At 46.0% G+C, this 16570-nt stretch overlaps 5 protein-coding genes across 5 annotated transcripts; 3 read left to right on the top strand and 2 right to left on the bottom strand.

Annotated features, from left to right (window-relative positions):
• Positions 1-962: 962 nt before the first annotated feature.
• Positions 963-1555, bottom strand: Triagg1_8684 (uncharacterized protein; the record flags this gene model as incomplete). Its single annotated transcript, XM_062903557.1, has 3 exons — positions 963-1184; positions 1267-1435; positions 1485-1555. 3 exons carry the CDS (start codon positions 1553-1555, stop codon positions 963-965), a joined length of 462 nt encoding a protein of 153 aa, XP_062752320.1.
• Positions 1556-4018: 2463 nt separating this feature from the next.
• On the top strand, positions 4019-8421 carry Triagg1_8683 (uncharacterized protein; the record flags this gene model as incomplete). The annotated part of the gene is made up of 3 exons (XM_062903556.1): positions 4019-5102; positions 5162-5844; positions 5899-8421. 3 exons carry the CDS (start codon positions 4019-4021, stop codon positions 8419-8421), a joined length of 4290 nt encoding a protein of 1429 aa, XP_062752319.1.
• A 929-nt stretch (positions 8422-9350) lies between these two features.
• Positions 9351-11031, top strand: Triagg1_8682 (uncharacterized protein; the record flags this gene model as incomplete). The annotated part of the gene is made up of 3 exons (XM_062903555.1): positions 9351-9761; positions 9817-10204; positions 10259-11031. 3 exons carry the CDS (start codon positions 9351-9353, stop codon positions 11029-11031), a joined length of 1572 nt encoding a protein of 523 aa, XP_062752318.1.
• Positions 11032-11291: 260 nt separating this feature from the next.
• Triagg1_8681 (transcriptional regulator family: Fungal Specific TF) lies at positions 11292-13592 on the bottom strand (the record flags this gene model as incomplete). Its single annotated transcript, XM_062903554.1, has 4 exons — positions 11292-12458; positions 12505-12978; positions 13030-13057; positions 13120-13592. The coding sequence occupies 4 exons, from the start codon at positions 13590-13592 to the stop codon at positions 11292-11294; spliced, it is 2142 nt and encodes a 713-aa protein (XP_062752317.1).
• Positions 13593-14029: 437 nt separating this feature from the next.
• Positions 14030-15230, top strand: Triagg1_8680 (uncharacterized protein; the record flags this gene model as incomplete). Its single annotated transcript, XM_062903553.1, has 3 exons — positions 14030-14079; positions 14363-14750; positions 14892-15230. 3 exons carry the CDS (start codon positions 14030-14032, stop codon positions 15228-15230), a joined length of 777 nt encoding a protein of 258 aa, XP_062752316.1.
• Between the last annotated feature and the right edge of the window lie 1340 nt (positions 15231-16570).

Raw genomic sequence — 16570 nt, 5'->3', positions numbered from 1 at the left:
TATCTAATAAACTACACAGTCTCCGATCACTGACACGAACAACAGCCATCCAGAGGTCGTATTTCTAAAACCTATAATCTAAGATGGAGGTCTAAAAGTCTAGGATGCAACCGCAGATACAGATTATGTGAAATGTTACATGCTTTGAGCATGCTGTTTGATCGACTGATTGCTAAAAAGGCTAAAAAGAGATAAGGGGAGTAACTAATTCTGGGAGATGAAGCCTTATTGTCTATTATCCATTTTTTTGAACGGGAATTTGCAATGAGAAAAGTCGAATGCTACGATGTCACTGTCACCAGGTGGAAATATGCCTGAGCCGCCAGCATCGAAACATGCCGCCTGAGCCAATATATTAGCACATTATTAAGGATAGGTTAAAGAGGAGAAGATGGAATATGATAGTAGATGTGGCAGTCACTGCATGCAGTGAAATGTCTTGGATGTTGAGACCAAACTTTTGTAGCTGACCAAAGACCAGGGCTTGCGGAAGATGCTTGCCGGTGCCGACATTGAGACATACAGGGACATTCCTCTAATATCATCCGCAGATTAGACCACGACATTTTCACTTTTTTCAGAAGAAAACAACGGGATGAGAAAAATAACTTACACCATTGACATTGCCCATGAATCTAATCTCGCTGCAGCCATTAGTAGCACAGTTGCCACCGCCTGCAGTACCTTCCGATCGATCGCAGAACACCTACCGTAATCGTTAGTGGCGACTATAATTCACAATTACATCTGAACCCATGCTAGTTTAAACTTATTAGCTCACTGATGATGATTCCAACATCTTGGCCCATCCACAAGCCGGCAAGAAGACGTGCATTCTGGTGGTAGCAGATCAGTAAACTAAGGAGGCTTGCGACTGCGCACGCAGCCTTTGTTGACCATTGGTGTGTTTGGAATCTACTGTTTGCTTGAAGATGTCAGTGGCAGCGGTTGAAATCATCTCTTCATTGCTCGATAGAGGCTCGAGGAAGGAACCCTGTTGGAAAAAAGCCACCGGGGGTGACGCGGTTCAATGTTGAGTCGTCAACGCCCCGGTCGTTCCAGCTAAAGAGCACCGCCTTCAGAGAGTTCTGGACATCTCGCAAACTATTCACAACGGGGCTAGCGTCTGTGAGAATATCGAGGTTCGCATCAATTGCTGGCTGGATGGCGGAATCGATGGCTGCCTGTATCCAAGGGTTAACCTTTCTCCTCCAGCTCACCTCTCTCTACTTATGGTCCGAAGGAAGCTAAGATATCCTTGCTTACCTCGATTCCTTCTTTAATTGCTGTCCTAATGGGCTTTAGCAACACCTTCGGGATACCGCTAATGAGGTCTACGTCGAAGAGGAAGCCATCGAGGAAAGCACTGAAACTGAACCCTCTCGTGTTGGGGAATGACATATCCCTTAGGAGAGCCCTGATACCCGCTTTGTTGCTATTGTCTAAGTTAGCATGCTAACGTAGAGTGTACCAACCAAGCTAACTAGCAGGAAGGGAGACCGCCAAGAGGCCACTGACCCAGCTTCGAGTTGAGCAATGACGCAATCATAAGCATTGATTTGCGCCGATAAAGACCGGTGGACTTTCTCAATCGATATTGCAGCTAACTAGAATGGAACGCTCTTATAGTCGGCACAAGTCTTCCTGACGGTACAGAAAGTATCGGTGCGACGGCGGTCCACTGCTGGGTCTGGTACGCCCGAAGCGCTCTCCTGGAGGAAAGCGCGTGTCCAGCCACCCTATTGCTATTATCCTCTGGCTGACGGCTGGTATTTTGTACAATGCGGATGACCTCAATAAGCTAGAGCACTACGACATGCTGTCCTACGTCTGCACACGCACCAGCGACGACACTCTTACACGCACTGTAGGCAGCTTTTCTGCCATGTGTATACAGATGCGTTATTCTTGGTAGGCAGTGATTGTCTTTGGTGTCCTGGAGCTGACGGCACTCGGAACCGTCGCCTGGGCTATTTGCACTCCTAAGGAAAGGGGTGTGTACACTGGGGTTTAGTGTTACAAATTGACATTTTGTTCCATTCCGAGATACAAACATGGAAAGTTACCCAGACGAACAATCAATGAATGCTGAGGAAGAGGGAATCAAGGACTCGCTGCCGACACCAAAAGGCTGGTCGGGTATCAACTGTTCCGTCCAATAGGGAACTCAGACAGGCGAGATCTGCATTGAAGGATATTCCTTCTTACCATCCCATTTAACTTTAGGAATCTTCTTAGGAAGAAGGATATCACAACCCACGAAAAGAGATATATGGGAATATAAAAACAGCAGATTTGATGCCTATTTTGCCAAATACCTAAGCACACGTGCCAACTCTCATCGCCTTGACAACGCTGGTTCAGGGTAGACACTCTCATAGAAAACCCATATGTTCCGGGCCATAGAACTTGGTTCGAGTTCGGTCGACTTATTTCATTTCAATTACCCGGAATACAGCCAAATTAACTTCACCCAATTTCTTCTAAAGCAACTAAGTCTAAGTTCCTTTTAATCACTCGTTTACTCAGCTGAGATAGCTGGCTGATAACACTGACGATCACATTAGAATTCAGAAACCAATCTGCCAGCTATGTGATACCCACTCTCTCTCTGCCAACCTAACAGTGACGCTGACATAAACCTAGGTATGAAGATTTGTCCCCTGAGAAAACTAAGCTATAATCTAGAGAAATTCGGTCCTTTACAGATGCCCGACCATGCCGTCGGTGTGTCAAGGGAGCTTGGTTTATGTAAGGGGTTCACATTGTAACGAAATAGCAAGTAAATTGGCAAATAAGGGGTTGGTACTCCGTATATAAAGGAAAACCCCGATTCCGGCGGCCCAAACATTTTATTCCGATTCCGGCTCTCCCACTAACCCCCCCTAGACTTTCTTATGGTATGGAGTACACTAGCCTATGGAACTTTTCCCCTGAGTCTTTGGTGCCGAAAGCAAAACGCCTGTAGTCCTAAATGCTTCAGCCTTTTCCAAAATATTGTTCATATAATAGAGATAGGTTTTATGTTGCATAAAAGAAGTTGATGAAAGAGGATACATGAGGCGGTAGATAGTATATGTCTACACACATAATCCAGTGAGGACTGGATGAAGACGGAAATACGCCTGTTTGTTAGTCATCCTCGTTTAAGGAGAGAAATTCTTTCTCTATCTTTGGGCATTCATCTCACCAAACAGATCGTGGCCGACGTTGAGGGTTCCCGAGGAGTCTCCTTGTCCGGTTCCGCTTGAGCCCATGGAAATCTGCACCCGGCCGTCCCGGTGCACTTGGTACCCACAAATGCCGACCTTGCAAATACCGAGGAGCGTATAAGTGGGCAACCGAGGAACGCAGAGATAGGGATTGGTGAGAACACAATACTAGAGAACTGGAAACGTTAGGATTTCGGCACACAATCTATCCGACGTTGTGGATTGGTCAGTCATAGCTGGTTGAGAGGAAGGCTACGCCTCAGCCTTTGGGTATTTTACTATATGTTCATGATTTGTCTTGTTTCATTAGTTTGATTGTCGTGAATGATCCAAATGCTTGTAATTTGCAAGTGTACTACTTGAGTTCATGAAGAGTACATTGGAGCTGCATTAACTTCACAAATGTAAGAAGAATGGGGATACCGAAAGAGCACGATTTTACTAATGATCACCAACTTCGATAGGGGGCTTAGAAGATGGTCTAGAGCTTTTATTGCGTCATCCGATAACAATTGAATCCCCCCTGACCATGTATGACTGTCAATGGATGGATACAATTGCATGACGTGTACGAGAGATTAAGATAAAAATAAAACTTCCTATCCACCACTATCTCGCTCCACTTGTGATACTTGACTCAATGAAAGATCCAGATGAACGCATACCTGATATCACATACCGGATATTCCGGCCCCGTCTAGGATCAAGATATAATATGCTTGGTCTCCCCTATCCAATTAGGTCACATTCATTGGACATAAAAGTCGTTTGTTTACATCTTCTAAGTCAGTGAAGATACAGCCGCCATGGAATATAACGATTTTACCGACGACTCTGAACCTGGTTTACCAGAAGAAAAAGGATATGGAACCGCACCTGTTCCTCTTCGCAAAATGCGGGAAGCCTCCAGTGCGGAAACTCTCGCTTTTCGCCATGTGGGGATCACATATCCTCCAAGCAAGGGCGCCGAATGGAGTATGACACCCCAGCTGATTCAACAACAAGAGCGTGAAACTGCAGCAGGCTTCAAGAAACGCGAGCTCGGTGTCACTTGGGAGAACCTTACAGTGGAAGTCCCCGCTGCTTCGGCGTCCGTCAAGGAGAATCAGTTCTCTCAATATAACATACCTCAACTCATCAAAGACTGGCGCCAGAAGCCACCAATGAAATGTATTTTGAAGGACAGTCATGGCTGTGTGAAGCCAGGAGAAATGCTATTGGTCCTAGGCCGCCCTGGATCCGGATGTACCACCCTCCTCAAAATGCTTTCCAACCGTCGTGAAGGATACCACAACATTACAGGCGATGTGCGGTTCGGAAACATGACTGAGCAAGAAGCTGCTCAGTATCGAGCCCAGATTGTGATGAATACAGAAGAGGAGCTCTTCTATCCACGATTGACGGTCGGACAGACAATGGATTTTGCTACTCAGCTCAAAGTTCCTTCTCATCTCCCAGACGGTACCGAGTCAAATCAAAGTTATGTGGCCGAGACGAAACAATTTCTTCTCGAGTCCATGGGAATTGCGCATACATTTGAGACGAAAGTCGGAAATGAGTACGTGCGCGGTGTGTCCGGTGGCGAGCGGAAACGTGTATCAATTATCGAATGTCTGGCTACCCGAGGATCGATATTCTGCTGGGATAACAGCACGCGTGGCCTTGATGCAAGCACGGCGTTGGAGTGGGCCAAGGCTCTTCGAGCCATGACCAATATCCAGGGTCTCTCGACTGTCGTCACCCTATACCAGGCGGGAAACGGCATCTATAATCTTTTTGATAAAGTTTTGGTTCTGGACGAGGGAAAACAGATATTCTATGGACCTTCTGCCGCAGCAAAGCCGTTTATGGAAGACCTTGGGTTTGTGTATACTGAAGGCGCTAACATTGGTATCCAACTTCCTATCCCTATCGATGTTCACAGTAAGGGTAATGCTGACAAAATCAAGGCGATTTCCTGACTGGCGTAACGGTGCCCACCGAGCGAAAAATCCGACCTAGCTTCGAAAAAAAGTTTCCAAGAAATGCCGATGCCATTTTGGTGGAGTACAACCAGTCCTCAATCCATGGCTCCATGGTGTCAGAATACAACTACCCCAACACCGATGTTGCCCGCGACCGAACTCAATCATTCAAGGAATCCGTCGCCTTTGAGAAAAATAAGCATTTACCGAAAAAATCTGTCCTCACGACGAGCTTTATGACGCAACTCAAGGCTTGTACCATCCGTCAATATCAGATTCTATGGGGTGAAAAGTCGACATTTTTGATCAAACAAGTTCTGTCGCTCGCTATGTCTTTGATCGCTGGTGCCTGCTTCTATAACTCTCCTGCTACCTCTGCCGGTCTTTTTACTAAGGGTGGCGCCGTCTTCTTCTCTCTCTTATATAATTGCATTGTTGCCATGTCTGAAGTCACAGAGTCATTCAAGGGACGACCTGTCTTGGTGAAACAGAAGTCCTTCGGATTCTATCATCCTGCGGCTTTTTGCCTGGCGCAGATCACTGCGGATTTTCCAGTTTTATTGTTACAGTGCACGATTTTCACTGTTGTGATATACTGGATGGCCGGACTCAAGGCCACCGCCGCAGCGTTCTTTACCTTCTGGGCCATTCTGTTCATAACTACACTGGTGAGTGAAACCTATTGCGAGCGGCTTATCGTAACTTTAACTGATAAATCAAAGTGTGTCACGACCTTATTTAGATGCATTGGTGCCGCATTCAGTACTTTTGAGGCCGCTTCTAAGATCTCGGGTACAGCTATCAAGGGAATCGTCATGTACGCTGGATATATGATCCCGAAACCCAAGATGAAAAACTGGTTCCTGGAGCTATACTACGTCAACCCATTTGCCTATGCATTCCAAGCGGCACTATCAAACGAATTCCACGACCAGCATATTCCCTGTGTGGGCAACAACCTTGTTCCGAGTGGACCAGGGTACGAAAATGTTGATTCTGCCAACAGAGCCTGTACCGGAGTCGGCGGTGCTTTGCCAAGCGCGGATTTTGTGACAGGTGACCAGTATCTTTCCTCACTGCATTACAAGCATTCTCAGCTCTGGAGGAACTACGGTGTTGTATGGGGTTGGTGGGGATTTTTCGCCGTCATTACTATCGTTTGCACGTGCTTTTGGAAAGCTGGCGGTGGCGGCGCTTCGCTGCTGATTCCTCGCGAAAAGCTCCAGAAACGACATACTTCTTTCGACGAGGAGTCACAGAATCAAATGACGGAACGAGCTAAAGACGCTGCCTCTGAGAATGTAATGGAGCAGGCGGATGACAATTTGGTCCGCAACACATCCATCTTTACCTGGAAGAACCTCACGTACACCGTCAAAACACCATCAGGCGATCGTGTGCTCTTGGATAACATCCACGGATGGGTTAAACCAGGTATGCTTGGAGCACTCATGGGTTCCTCTGGCGCAGGTAAGACTACCTTGCTCGATGTCCTCGCTCAGCGGAAAACGGACGGCACTATTAAAGGTAGCATTTTGGTCGACGGCCGCCCTCTGCCCGTTTCTTTTCAAAGAATGGCTGGATATTGTGAGCAACTGGATGTCCATGAACCTTTTGCCACAGTTCGCGAAGCTCTTGAATTTTCCGCCCTATTACGGCAGCCCCGAACTGTTCCGAGGGAGGAAAAGCTCAAATATGTCGAAACGATCATTAATCTTCTGGAACTACACGATTTAGCCGATACGCTCATTGGCACAATTGGAAATGGACTCAGTGTGGAGCAGAGAAAGCGTGTTACGATTGGTGTTGAACTTGTGTCTAAGCCAAGTATCTTAATTTTCCTTGACGAACCCACGTCTGGCCTGGACGGACAGTCAGCATACAATACTGTTCGTTTCCTACGCAAATTAGCCGATGTTGGTCAAGCTGTGCTGGTAACAATTCATCAGCCGTCGGCTCAATTATTTGCACAGTTTGATACTCTTCTGCTTCTAGCACGCGGAGGCAAAACAGTCTATTTTGGGGACATCGGGGACAACGCAAAGACTATTAAGAGTTATTTTAGACAGTACGGTGCTGTATGTCCTATCGAGGCCAATCCTGCCGAGTTCATGATAGACGTCGTCACTGGGGGCATTGAAAGCGTCAAAGACACAGACTGGCATCAAACTTGGCTCGAATCTTCCGAATATGGACAAATGATGGCTAAACTTGACAACATGATCTTTGAAGCTGCCGCCAACCCACCTGGGGCTGTTGATGATGGCTATGAATTCTCAATGCCGTTGTGGGAACAAATCAGGATTGTGACACAGAGAATGAATATTGCCCTATTCCGAAACACCAATTACGTCAATAATAAATTCTCATTGCACGTTATTTCTGCATTGTTAAATGGATTCTCATTCTGGAGAGTTGGCCACGGCGTTTCCGACCTAGAGCTTAAGATGTTCACAACTTTCAACTTCGTTTTCGTTGCTCCTGGAGTGATCAATCAGCTTCAACCGCTTTTCATCCAAAGACGCGACATCTATGACGCACGTGAGAAAAAGTCAAAGATGTACTCCTGGGTTTCTTTCGTTGTTGGTCTAATTGTGTCTGAGTTTCCCTATCTCTGCGTGTGCGCAGTTCTCTATTTCGCTTGCTGGTACTACAGCGCACGCCTGAATGATAACTCGAACCGTTCAGGTGCAATCTTCTTCATTATGCTGATATATGAATTCATCTACACGGGAATTGGTCAATTCGTCGCCGCCTATGCACCCAATCCAACTTTCGCGGCTCTAGTTAATCCCCTCATTATCAGTATACTGACCCTGTTTTGCGGAATCTTTGTGCCTTATAGACAGTTGAACGTCTTCTGGAAGTACTGGCTTTACTGGATGAACCCTTTTAACTACGTTGTCTCCGGCATGCTAACCTTTGGCATCTGGGGTTCCAAAGTTACCTGTAAGGAAGAAGAATTTGCCCTCTTTGACCCGGCTAATGGAACATGTGCCGAATATCTCCGGGACTACATTGCCGGGGACGGTTGGCGGATCAACCTGACAAACCCAGATGCCACCTCAGGCTGCCGAGTTTGCGAGTTTAAAAATGGCAGCGACTTTCTGACGACGCTTAATATTAACCACTACTTCTACGGCTGGAGAGATATCGGAATTTCGGTGATTTTCGCTATTTCCGGGTACGCACTAGTATTTGGAATGATGAAGCTTCGAACTAAGGCATCTAAGAAAGCTGAGTAGCTGAGTGAATAATGCAGTGTTGTGTGAGAGGTCACTCTTGTACGAAGTTTGTTACGCAATGAATGAGGTCAGATTACGACGTTGGCACTTTAGTGTTCGAGCATAGAATAATATAGACTGGCAGCAAGATAATTTCTCAAAGAGCCTTCCATCTTTTCCGTCATCGCGTAAGATGCACCTAGTTTGTATAAAAAGAGGCCCGTATTCTTCCAAAGGGCAGCTAACCAAGGCCATGGCCGAAAGAACTATTTTCGGGAGAGTTCTAATGCGAAGCGAGTATTACCACACTCTGCCAGGGGATGGCCCAGACCATACTGTAGAGATGGGCATTGTGGACTACACTAGCGGTGGAGTCCTTCGGTATAGATTGTGGCAATGGTTTCACATATTGATGCATACATATAAGTCAATATGAAGCTAAATCATCGGCTGTAACTCGTATGAGTACAAGCCAGATACATGAAGTTATCTATATTGTAGCAGAGCAGCGTTAAGTTGGTTACAGCACCCTCTTGCGAGATACAAGGGCCGAAAGCCATGACTAGAGTGCCAAAAATTCCAATAAACCCGGAACGTCGCCACTAGAAGGGCAAGGTGGATATCCATATCGGGAAGCTAATCCACCCCAGTCCTCAATGCGAGCCAATTACAGAACACCGTTTCTTATCACTCATCTACGTACACTGGAATGGACGGAAAAGACGGCATATGGATTTTTTACGTCTGGAAACTGACTGATGATAAGATGATGTAAAGGAGATAAGAAGAAGAAAAAGGAAATAATCCTTCTAAAGGTATGTTGCGCACGACTTTATTCCCCTTTCCCCCCTTGTCCACATGTCGGCGTTGCTGTCGTGTGATGTGAAACCATATCGGTATTGGTTGCTTTGTCCTTCCTTCAAGTCGCTCAAGCCATCAATTTCATCGCCATGTCGATAGAGAAGCGCGATCTCGAATCGGGGCCTCCTACTCCCGAAGGCATCGTTCAATCCGACGTCGAAACAGGTCAAACCATCGTTCTCTCGGCGGATCGCGTACATAAATTGCAGGCACACTGGGCCATCTTGCGGTACTTGAACGCTTTCGAATCATGGCTCGATCGTAAACTAGGCGTCGAGACACAGGGCGTGGATCGGATTCCAGAGGAGGAGAAGCGTTCACCGTCGGTATGGAACATCTTTCTCATGTGGTGGTCGCTCAACATTCATGTTGGTGTTTTGCCCTTGGGGTTGCTGGGACCAGAGTTTGGCCTCTCCCTGAAGCAGTCAATTGCGGCCTCGATTATTGGCATTATACTGGGTGCGTTGATGACGGCGACGACGGGCACACTAGGACCAAAGGTAAGACAACATCGATCCGGATCATGTCCTCCAAATATAGTTCTAATAAAGGCAGCTTGGCATGAGGCAAATCGCCACATCACGATACTCTTTTGGTTTCTGGGGCGCCAAACTGTGTAGCGTCCTCAACATCGTCGTGGGTGGCGGCTTTGCGGTCGTCAATTATGTCGTTGTTGGCCAGATACTCAGCGCTGTCTCAGGCTATACCATGAGTATCACTGTTGGCATCGTCATTATTGCCATCATATCTTATGTGGTATCCATCTTTGGCTTCAGACTGATTCATACTTTCGAAAAATACTCGTGGATCTACACGTTTATCCTCATCTGCGTTCTCATTGGACAGGCGACACCTCATGTGAAAACCGATTTTCCGGGAGAGGATGGCAACTCAGGCTTAGTATACTCCGGAACATTTCTCACCATTGTCGCGATCAACTTTTGTAAGTTATTGAGCCCATCCCCTCCTTATGCATAGCCTAACTCAGCATTGCTAGCCAATGCATCGGGCTGGTGTTCCATCGCTGCGGATTATTATTGCAACTTTCCCGCTAGTACTCCAGCTTGGAAGACTTTCTTCCTCACCTTCTGGGGCATCGTTATCCCCACCACCTTTTCCGTCACTATCGGTTGCTGCCTTGGAAACGCCGCTGTTACGGTCGCCTACCCCCCATACGCCGATGCCTACACGAACCACGGCCTGGGAGGCCTCATTAGCGAAATCTACCACCCACAAGCTTGGTCCCGTTTCTGCCTCGTGCTGCTTACCTTTTCGGTCCTCGGCAACAACATTGCCATCAACTACTCGTCTGGCCTAAGTATGCAGCTTCTAGGTGATTACTTTCACGCCGTGCCTCGCTTCGTCTGGTCTCTGGCTTTTGCCATTGTAGTGGCGGTGCTAGCAATTGCGGGACAGCAGAATCTATCCAATGTCGTCAACAATTTCGTATCACTGCTGGGGTATTGGACTGTGAGTTTCACCATGGTACTGCTACTTGAGGATCGCGTCTTTCGCCGCAAGGATGGCTATGATCTTGAGGCCTGGGACCAACCGCATCTACTCCCTTGGGGAGTTGCGGCTATAACAGCTTTACTGGCAGGGTACCTGGCAGGAGGCGTGCCAGGAATGAGCCAGACGTGGTACGTGGGACCCATTGCAGCCAAGTTTGGTGGCGACGGAGGTGATGTGGGTATATATATGAGCGCAGCTATTACGGTTCTCGTATATACCATAGGTAGGTTTGTGGAGAAGAAATACACGGGTCGGTAATTATACTTTTTTTTTTTAATTTAAAGCATTAATAAGTGTAATAAATTGGATATACTTGAAAATATTTTTTGATGAAATAAAGTCATTACAAATTCTTTTCATATTGGCGTTCAAAGGTGGTGGTAAGATCATAGTAGAGTTATCGCTGGAGTCAGAAATGCAATTGTTCAATTGATCCAAGTAAACCTGTCAAAGTTTATTGCTAATCTAGAAGATAGTTGTAATATCTGGGAATGGCCTTATGCAGCCTGTAGAGTCTTCTAATCCCAGTCTTTACTAAGCCATTGTAGCTGATTGGGGTCGAGATCCATGAAAGAATACGTGTATACATCGTCGAAACCCATATCTTGCATCTTCATAGGAAGATTCTCCGCCGTGGGGTTGTTCGAGTTGGTAAAATTGGCGATTGGTATGGATATGTTATGGAGAGATTTCAGATTCTCTATCTGATATAAGCTGGTGTTGCTTTTAAGATACGACACTATGCCTGGTGTTGTCACAAGCTGAACTTGGTCGTTTGGTTTCGCTTGTCGAGCATCCCAGGACTGAAGTATCATTTGAGATACCATTTGGTAGAAAGGGCTCTTTGTATTTTCTTGAAAGAAAAGGCGAGCTGTATAATTCTCGTCGATTTTGGACCAAGCTTGTGCCGCAATGCTGCTTGCAGGCCGTCGTTTCAGGTCTTGCAAAAGCTGTATATATGCAGTAAATGGGAAATGATACATTTGAATCAGCCAGAGAAAGCTTTGAACAATAGGCGACGTCATGATTTTACTATCGCAAGCAATCATGTCCACTGCCATGAGGCTTAGAGCGTCACGCTGGGCGTCTCCAATTGGACCATCCAGCGTTGAAAGCCGCTCTATGATGCGATATTTGGCGAGAAAACCCCGTGCAGTCCAAATGGTCATAAACTGTAGCGGGATCTCCGGGTCGCATAGCTGGAGATATTTTTCCTCCAGCTCTTTTTCGAAGACGTCAACCTCACTGCCTTCCCCGCCAGACTTGGTGCTAGGGGTCTTCGTTGCAGCGTTCATGGCCGGGTTGGTAAAGTTAAGATAGAAAGAAGAGTGTCTAATGAAATCTGCAATCACACCACGCACGACGACAAAAATTGAGTCGCTGACCCTTGTTTGAGTTCTGGGTCCATCTCTCAGTCCGGTTCGGAGTTCAGACTCGTTGACATTGAGAGGAATGCGGCAATCCCACGTGGGAGTCAGCGCAGTCTTCTTAGTGTCAATCAATTCGCAAATGCGGGTGTCGAATAGAACTAAAGCCCACCAGAGACGTCGACGCATCTCGGCTTCAACAACATCGCACTTGGCTAAGTCCGATTCATTATCAAGACCTATGCGCTGTGCTGTGCGTAGTGCAATTCCAAGCATGGACGAGACAGAGCGAGGATCCATTTTTGGTCTTATTGAGAGCTGAAATTGGTCAGCATTTGTACATTGACGGGCGAGAAGATCCTACTAGATGGAGAAACAGAGCGGTTAAACAATTCCGATTATCTGTTCTTAGAAAGCGAGCGTTGAGAAGGGCTTCTTGAGAGCCACGATGATATTGCTGGAGAAGAATGCTCCTTGCTGTGCCAAACAGGTTAATACAGTCTTCATCCGTCAAACTCGCCACAGCCATGCTGTAGATGCCAAACATGAGAGCTTCGAAGTTTGGTTCAATGTTCAGCACATTGTCCGCCGCTTCTATGATGCAACTCTGGAGACTAGGAGCATGTACGACTTGCAAAAGAGGATTGACGTTTTCAATAAACAAATGGCAAAGCCTGAAAATTTGGACGGTATTTGGATGCAGTGAGGACAGATCAGCAGGTTCCTGGCGGGCGCCAAAAAGAAGTTGATCATTTTCGTGGTATATCAAATCCCATGTAGTTTTGATGGGGTTATCACGCACATCATCGTATGATGTATCACTGTCATTATCTCGGTACTATTGCTATAAGCAAACATTTAGGATTGATTGGTTGAAGGGGCAACGTACGCTTCGGTTCACGGTATACCAATAGTTTCTGACGATACATCAAATAGTCGTTAGCATATCTGCGATACGGCCAATATAAGCAAAGCATACTTGGCCTCGTAAACTGTTTCCGAATCTGCTCCTGCTGCAGGGTTCGCATCGTTCAGACGCTCTTTCTCTTGATTTAAGTAATCTGCATCCTCTACAACTGGGGAATCATTCGTTGAAATTTTATATTTGCGCAGGTGATCGAATTTGATATTATTCGCCCGAAGCAGGCTCTCGTAGACGCGAAGCTGATCCACCAACTCTGGCGGCGGGATTTTGCGGCGCCTTCGGCGCGGGGCCAACATGGCTGGCTCGCAACGCGCTTGAGTTTTGGTGCAGTTATTGCAAGGGAACTTTCGATTGCATTTGATCTTGCGCTGATGGCAAAGTACACATGCGAGGATGCGTTGCGACTTCACGAGCTGCTGGGAGAATGGAGCGTCATTAAGTGGCGCACCTGGACCCGCGTCTGTGAACGGTGTCTCTCCATCCAGCTTCGGCTCGGCTTCCTCCATGTCTTCAGCCCGTTTATCCATCGGTAGCCCGTCGAAGAATGGAAAACAAAAGCTTCAAATGTCCGATTTCATCTAAATGGACCTGCGATTTGCCCATAAGAGGCCGCAAACTTCACAACCGGACGAGATGAAGAGTCCGCAAGTCTGAGAGGATTCCCGTGCGCTAATCGCAGGAGCAGTCATGTGATTTCCGGACATTCTATAACATCCGAAATGATATCGGTCCCGACGGTTCGTCACAGCAACCGAGAGCTTGTAGGTTATCGTCAAAAATAGACATGATACCCAAGAGTATAAGTATGATGGAGGGCTTCGATTCTAAACACATCGAGGCATTTCCAACGTCAAAGACACTCGGAATCGTTTTATTTTCGTTCCCCTTGGATCAACTTAAACATCTTTGAACTTTAGTTCTATACATACGCCACAGAGACACAATCCCTAGCTTATAAAATAAAATGGCCTCTCGTCCTCTTGCATCTTGTTGCTTTAAGGGTGTCAAGCATGAGTAAGTGTATTGCATTGTCCATCACAGCGGCTACAACAACAGATACAATTGAAGTAGACTCTTTTCAACTTTCTCTTTCACAAGCAAGATGATCAAGAACCAAGTTAAATACACAACTCAGCCCACCTGCAACTTATGTGGACTCTACAACTCCTTCAGTTCAGTGTAGAGAGTTATACTATTCCGATTTAGTTCAATGCCTTATCAACAGCGGAGGGCTCGCCGATCACTTCCTATATGAGGACTCTAAAGCTTACTATGCTAACTATTTGGTCTTTCTTAGAGGTGAGGCTACTGGAAAGTCTGTCAAGATTGGCAACTACGATGCTTATCTTGCAACCCCTAAAGACACCAATAACCATCAAGGCACCGGTATTTTATATCTTGGTGATGTATTCGGCATCTGGACCAATTCGCAACTGATGGCTGATCAATATGCGGCAAATGGCTACACGACTTTAATTATCGACATTCTCAACGGAGATGGATTGACAGAGATCCCGGGTCATAATTTTGACTGGATGAAATGGTTGATGGGTGGCTTCCGAAAGGAATCCACTCCTCATACTAATGAATACGTTGATCCCGCTGTCGAAGAAGCCATAAAGTTCATGAGGAATGAGCTAAACATTACTGCAATTGGCGCAGTTGGATATTGCTTTGGGGCAAAGGTAACCTGAGAGCTTGTTTTATGATATCTTATTCCTGATCCCCAGACTGGCAGATGTCCTCCGGGTTATTTAAAGCATCTCCTACGCATAAAACTTCCTTCTGACAGATGTTAAAAGCGCCACGCTAACATATTTGTATAGTATGTCGCTCGTCACTCTGGCGCGGAAAAAATCAACGTTGGCTACATGGCTCACCCTTCCAACGTTGATGAAGATGAGATCAAAGCGTTTCAAGGTCCTCTATCTATAGCGGCTGCTGAGTATGACGACCTTTTCCCGCAAGAGCTACGCTACAAGACAGAAAACCTTCTCAAGACGAAAACTTTTCCTTACCAAATCAATTTATTCTCCGGCGTCTCGCATGGCTTTGGTCTTCGTGGTGACTTGAGTAATCCGGTTTTCAAGTGGTCTAAGGAGCAAGCGTTTTCCCAGGCTATTGCTTGGTTTAACCAGTACCTTATCAAAGGTCCTCTTGTTTAAGTATATAAAGATTTCTTATAAAAGGCAGTAATAATCCTACGTCAAGTACCAAAACGTGCAGCTGCGGTTGGGAGTGGGTGCTCTACGACACAGCTAAATTTAGATGAAAATGGGTGAGAAAAAACCTAGATGTGGATGACTAGTAGCTCTATTTTCTTACTGACAGCTGAACTAGGTATGAGCGTAATGGCAATTTTGGGCCACAACTAAGGTAGTGTATGAAGACTGTTGTGAACGAGGTTCACTATGTCCGTAGCGTCAATGTACCACGTGAGGCAACATCATAATGCCCTGCGCGTTAATATTATTCTTTTATTTCTTGTTTGAGCCATAGATTGAAGATGATGTTTCGTTTTATTGCTCATTTTCATTCTTGAGCGGTATCATACAGAAACCGTTTAGCGTTTCATAAACCACCCTCGATTTCTCGCCACTGTGGCTGAAAGTTCCTCTTATAGAGACATGTAGAATTATCACCATAGAGCGAGGGGAAGCGAGAAGCCTTCTCTTGAATAAAACGAGACTGCATTCATAGCAGAATGGACAAAGATTAGCACTATTTGAAGAAGGCCAGCAGTCAGATAACCTTCGTCCATCTCATTTCGAAGTTGGCACTGGGCGTGAAGTATCATCTCCAAATTCCGGTCCTGTCCCGGGGCATTTCCGAATAATGTGATCGGGAATTTGTTGTTTCCGACTACATAGATAAATATAAATGGGGCCGCTAATTCTCTGTTAAATGTCAAACTTTCATATATCAACACAAACCACCTCTACTACAAACGTTTCATCTTACGTTGTTGCGCCGCCTTACATTTTGCATATAAATACGATTCTCTCCCTTTCCTTTCGTTATCCCGGCCATTTCAGTTGCCGCTATTCCGGCTGTTGAGCATCAGCAGCAGAAGGTAGCATCTGACCGTGTACCCTCTGGTTGTCCTCCTTGAATTAGAATAGCAGGCTTCGCATTCAACTATAGGCTAGCCATGAAGTATTCTAGCCAGGACCCTAGCTGTAGCAATGACTATGCCGTTTGTCCATGCAACAATACGAAGTCTTCCTGTTGCTATTATTGGAGATACATAGCTCTCAATATAAATACGATGATTCTACAAATACCGGGAGCATAGAGGAAAGCAAAAGGGCGTAGCAATCCTGGCGCTTAGTTTAGGCTAGTAAAGAGTCCAGAGTGCGTGGTTACTCTTGTTTAACAGTGTAATATCAGTAAGATGTTTGCATAGAAAACTTATTTCCCAAAGCTTGGAACATGTGTCGGTAGATGAATATATATATATATATATATATCTCTATATTCCTATATTACTTCCATCATGACCAGA

The sequence above is a fragment of the Trichoderma aggressivum genome, assembly GCF_033847375.1.
Source record: "Trichoderma aggressivum f. europaeum strain CBS 100526 chromosome Unknown scaffold_044, whole genome shotgun sequence".
Taxonomy (NCBI): domain Eukaryota; kingdom Fungi; phylum Ascomycota; class Sordariomycetes; order Hypocreales; family Hypocreaceae; genus Trichoderma; species Trichoderma aggressivum.
This window is presented reverse-complemented; position numbering and strand designations above follow the sequence as displayed.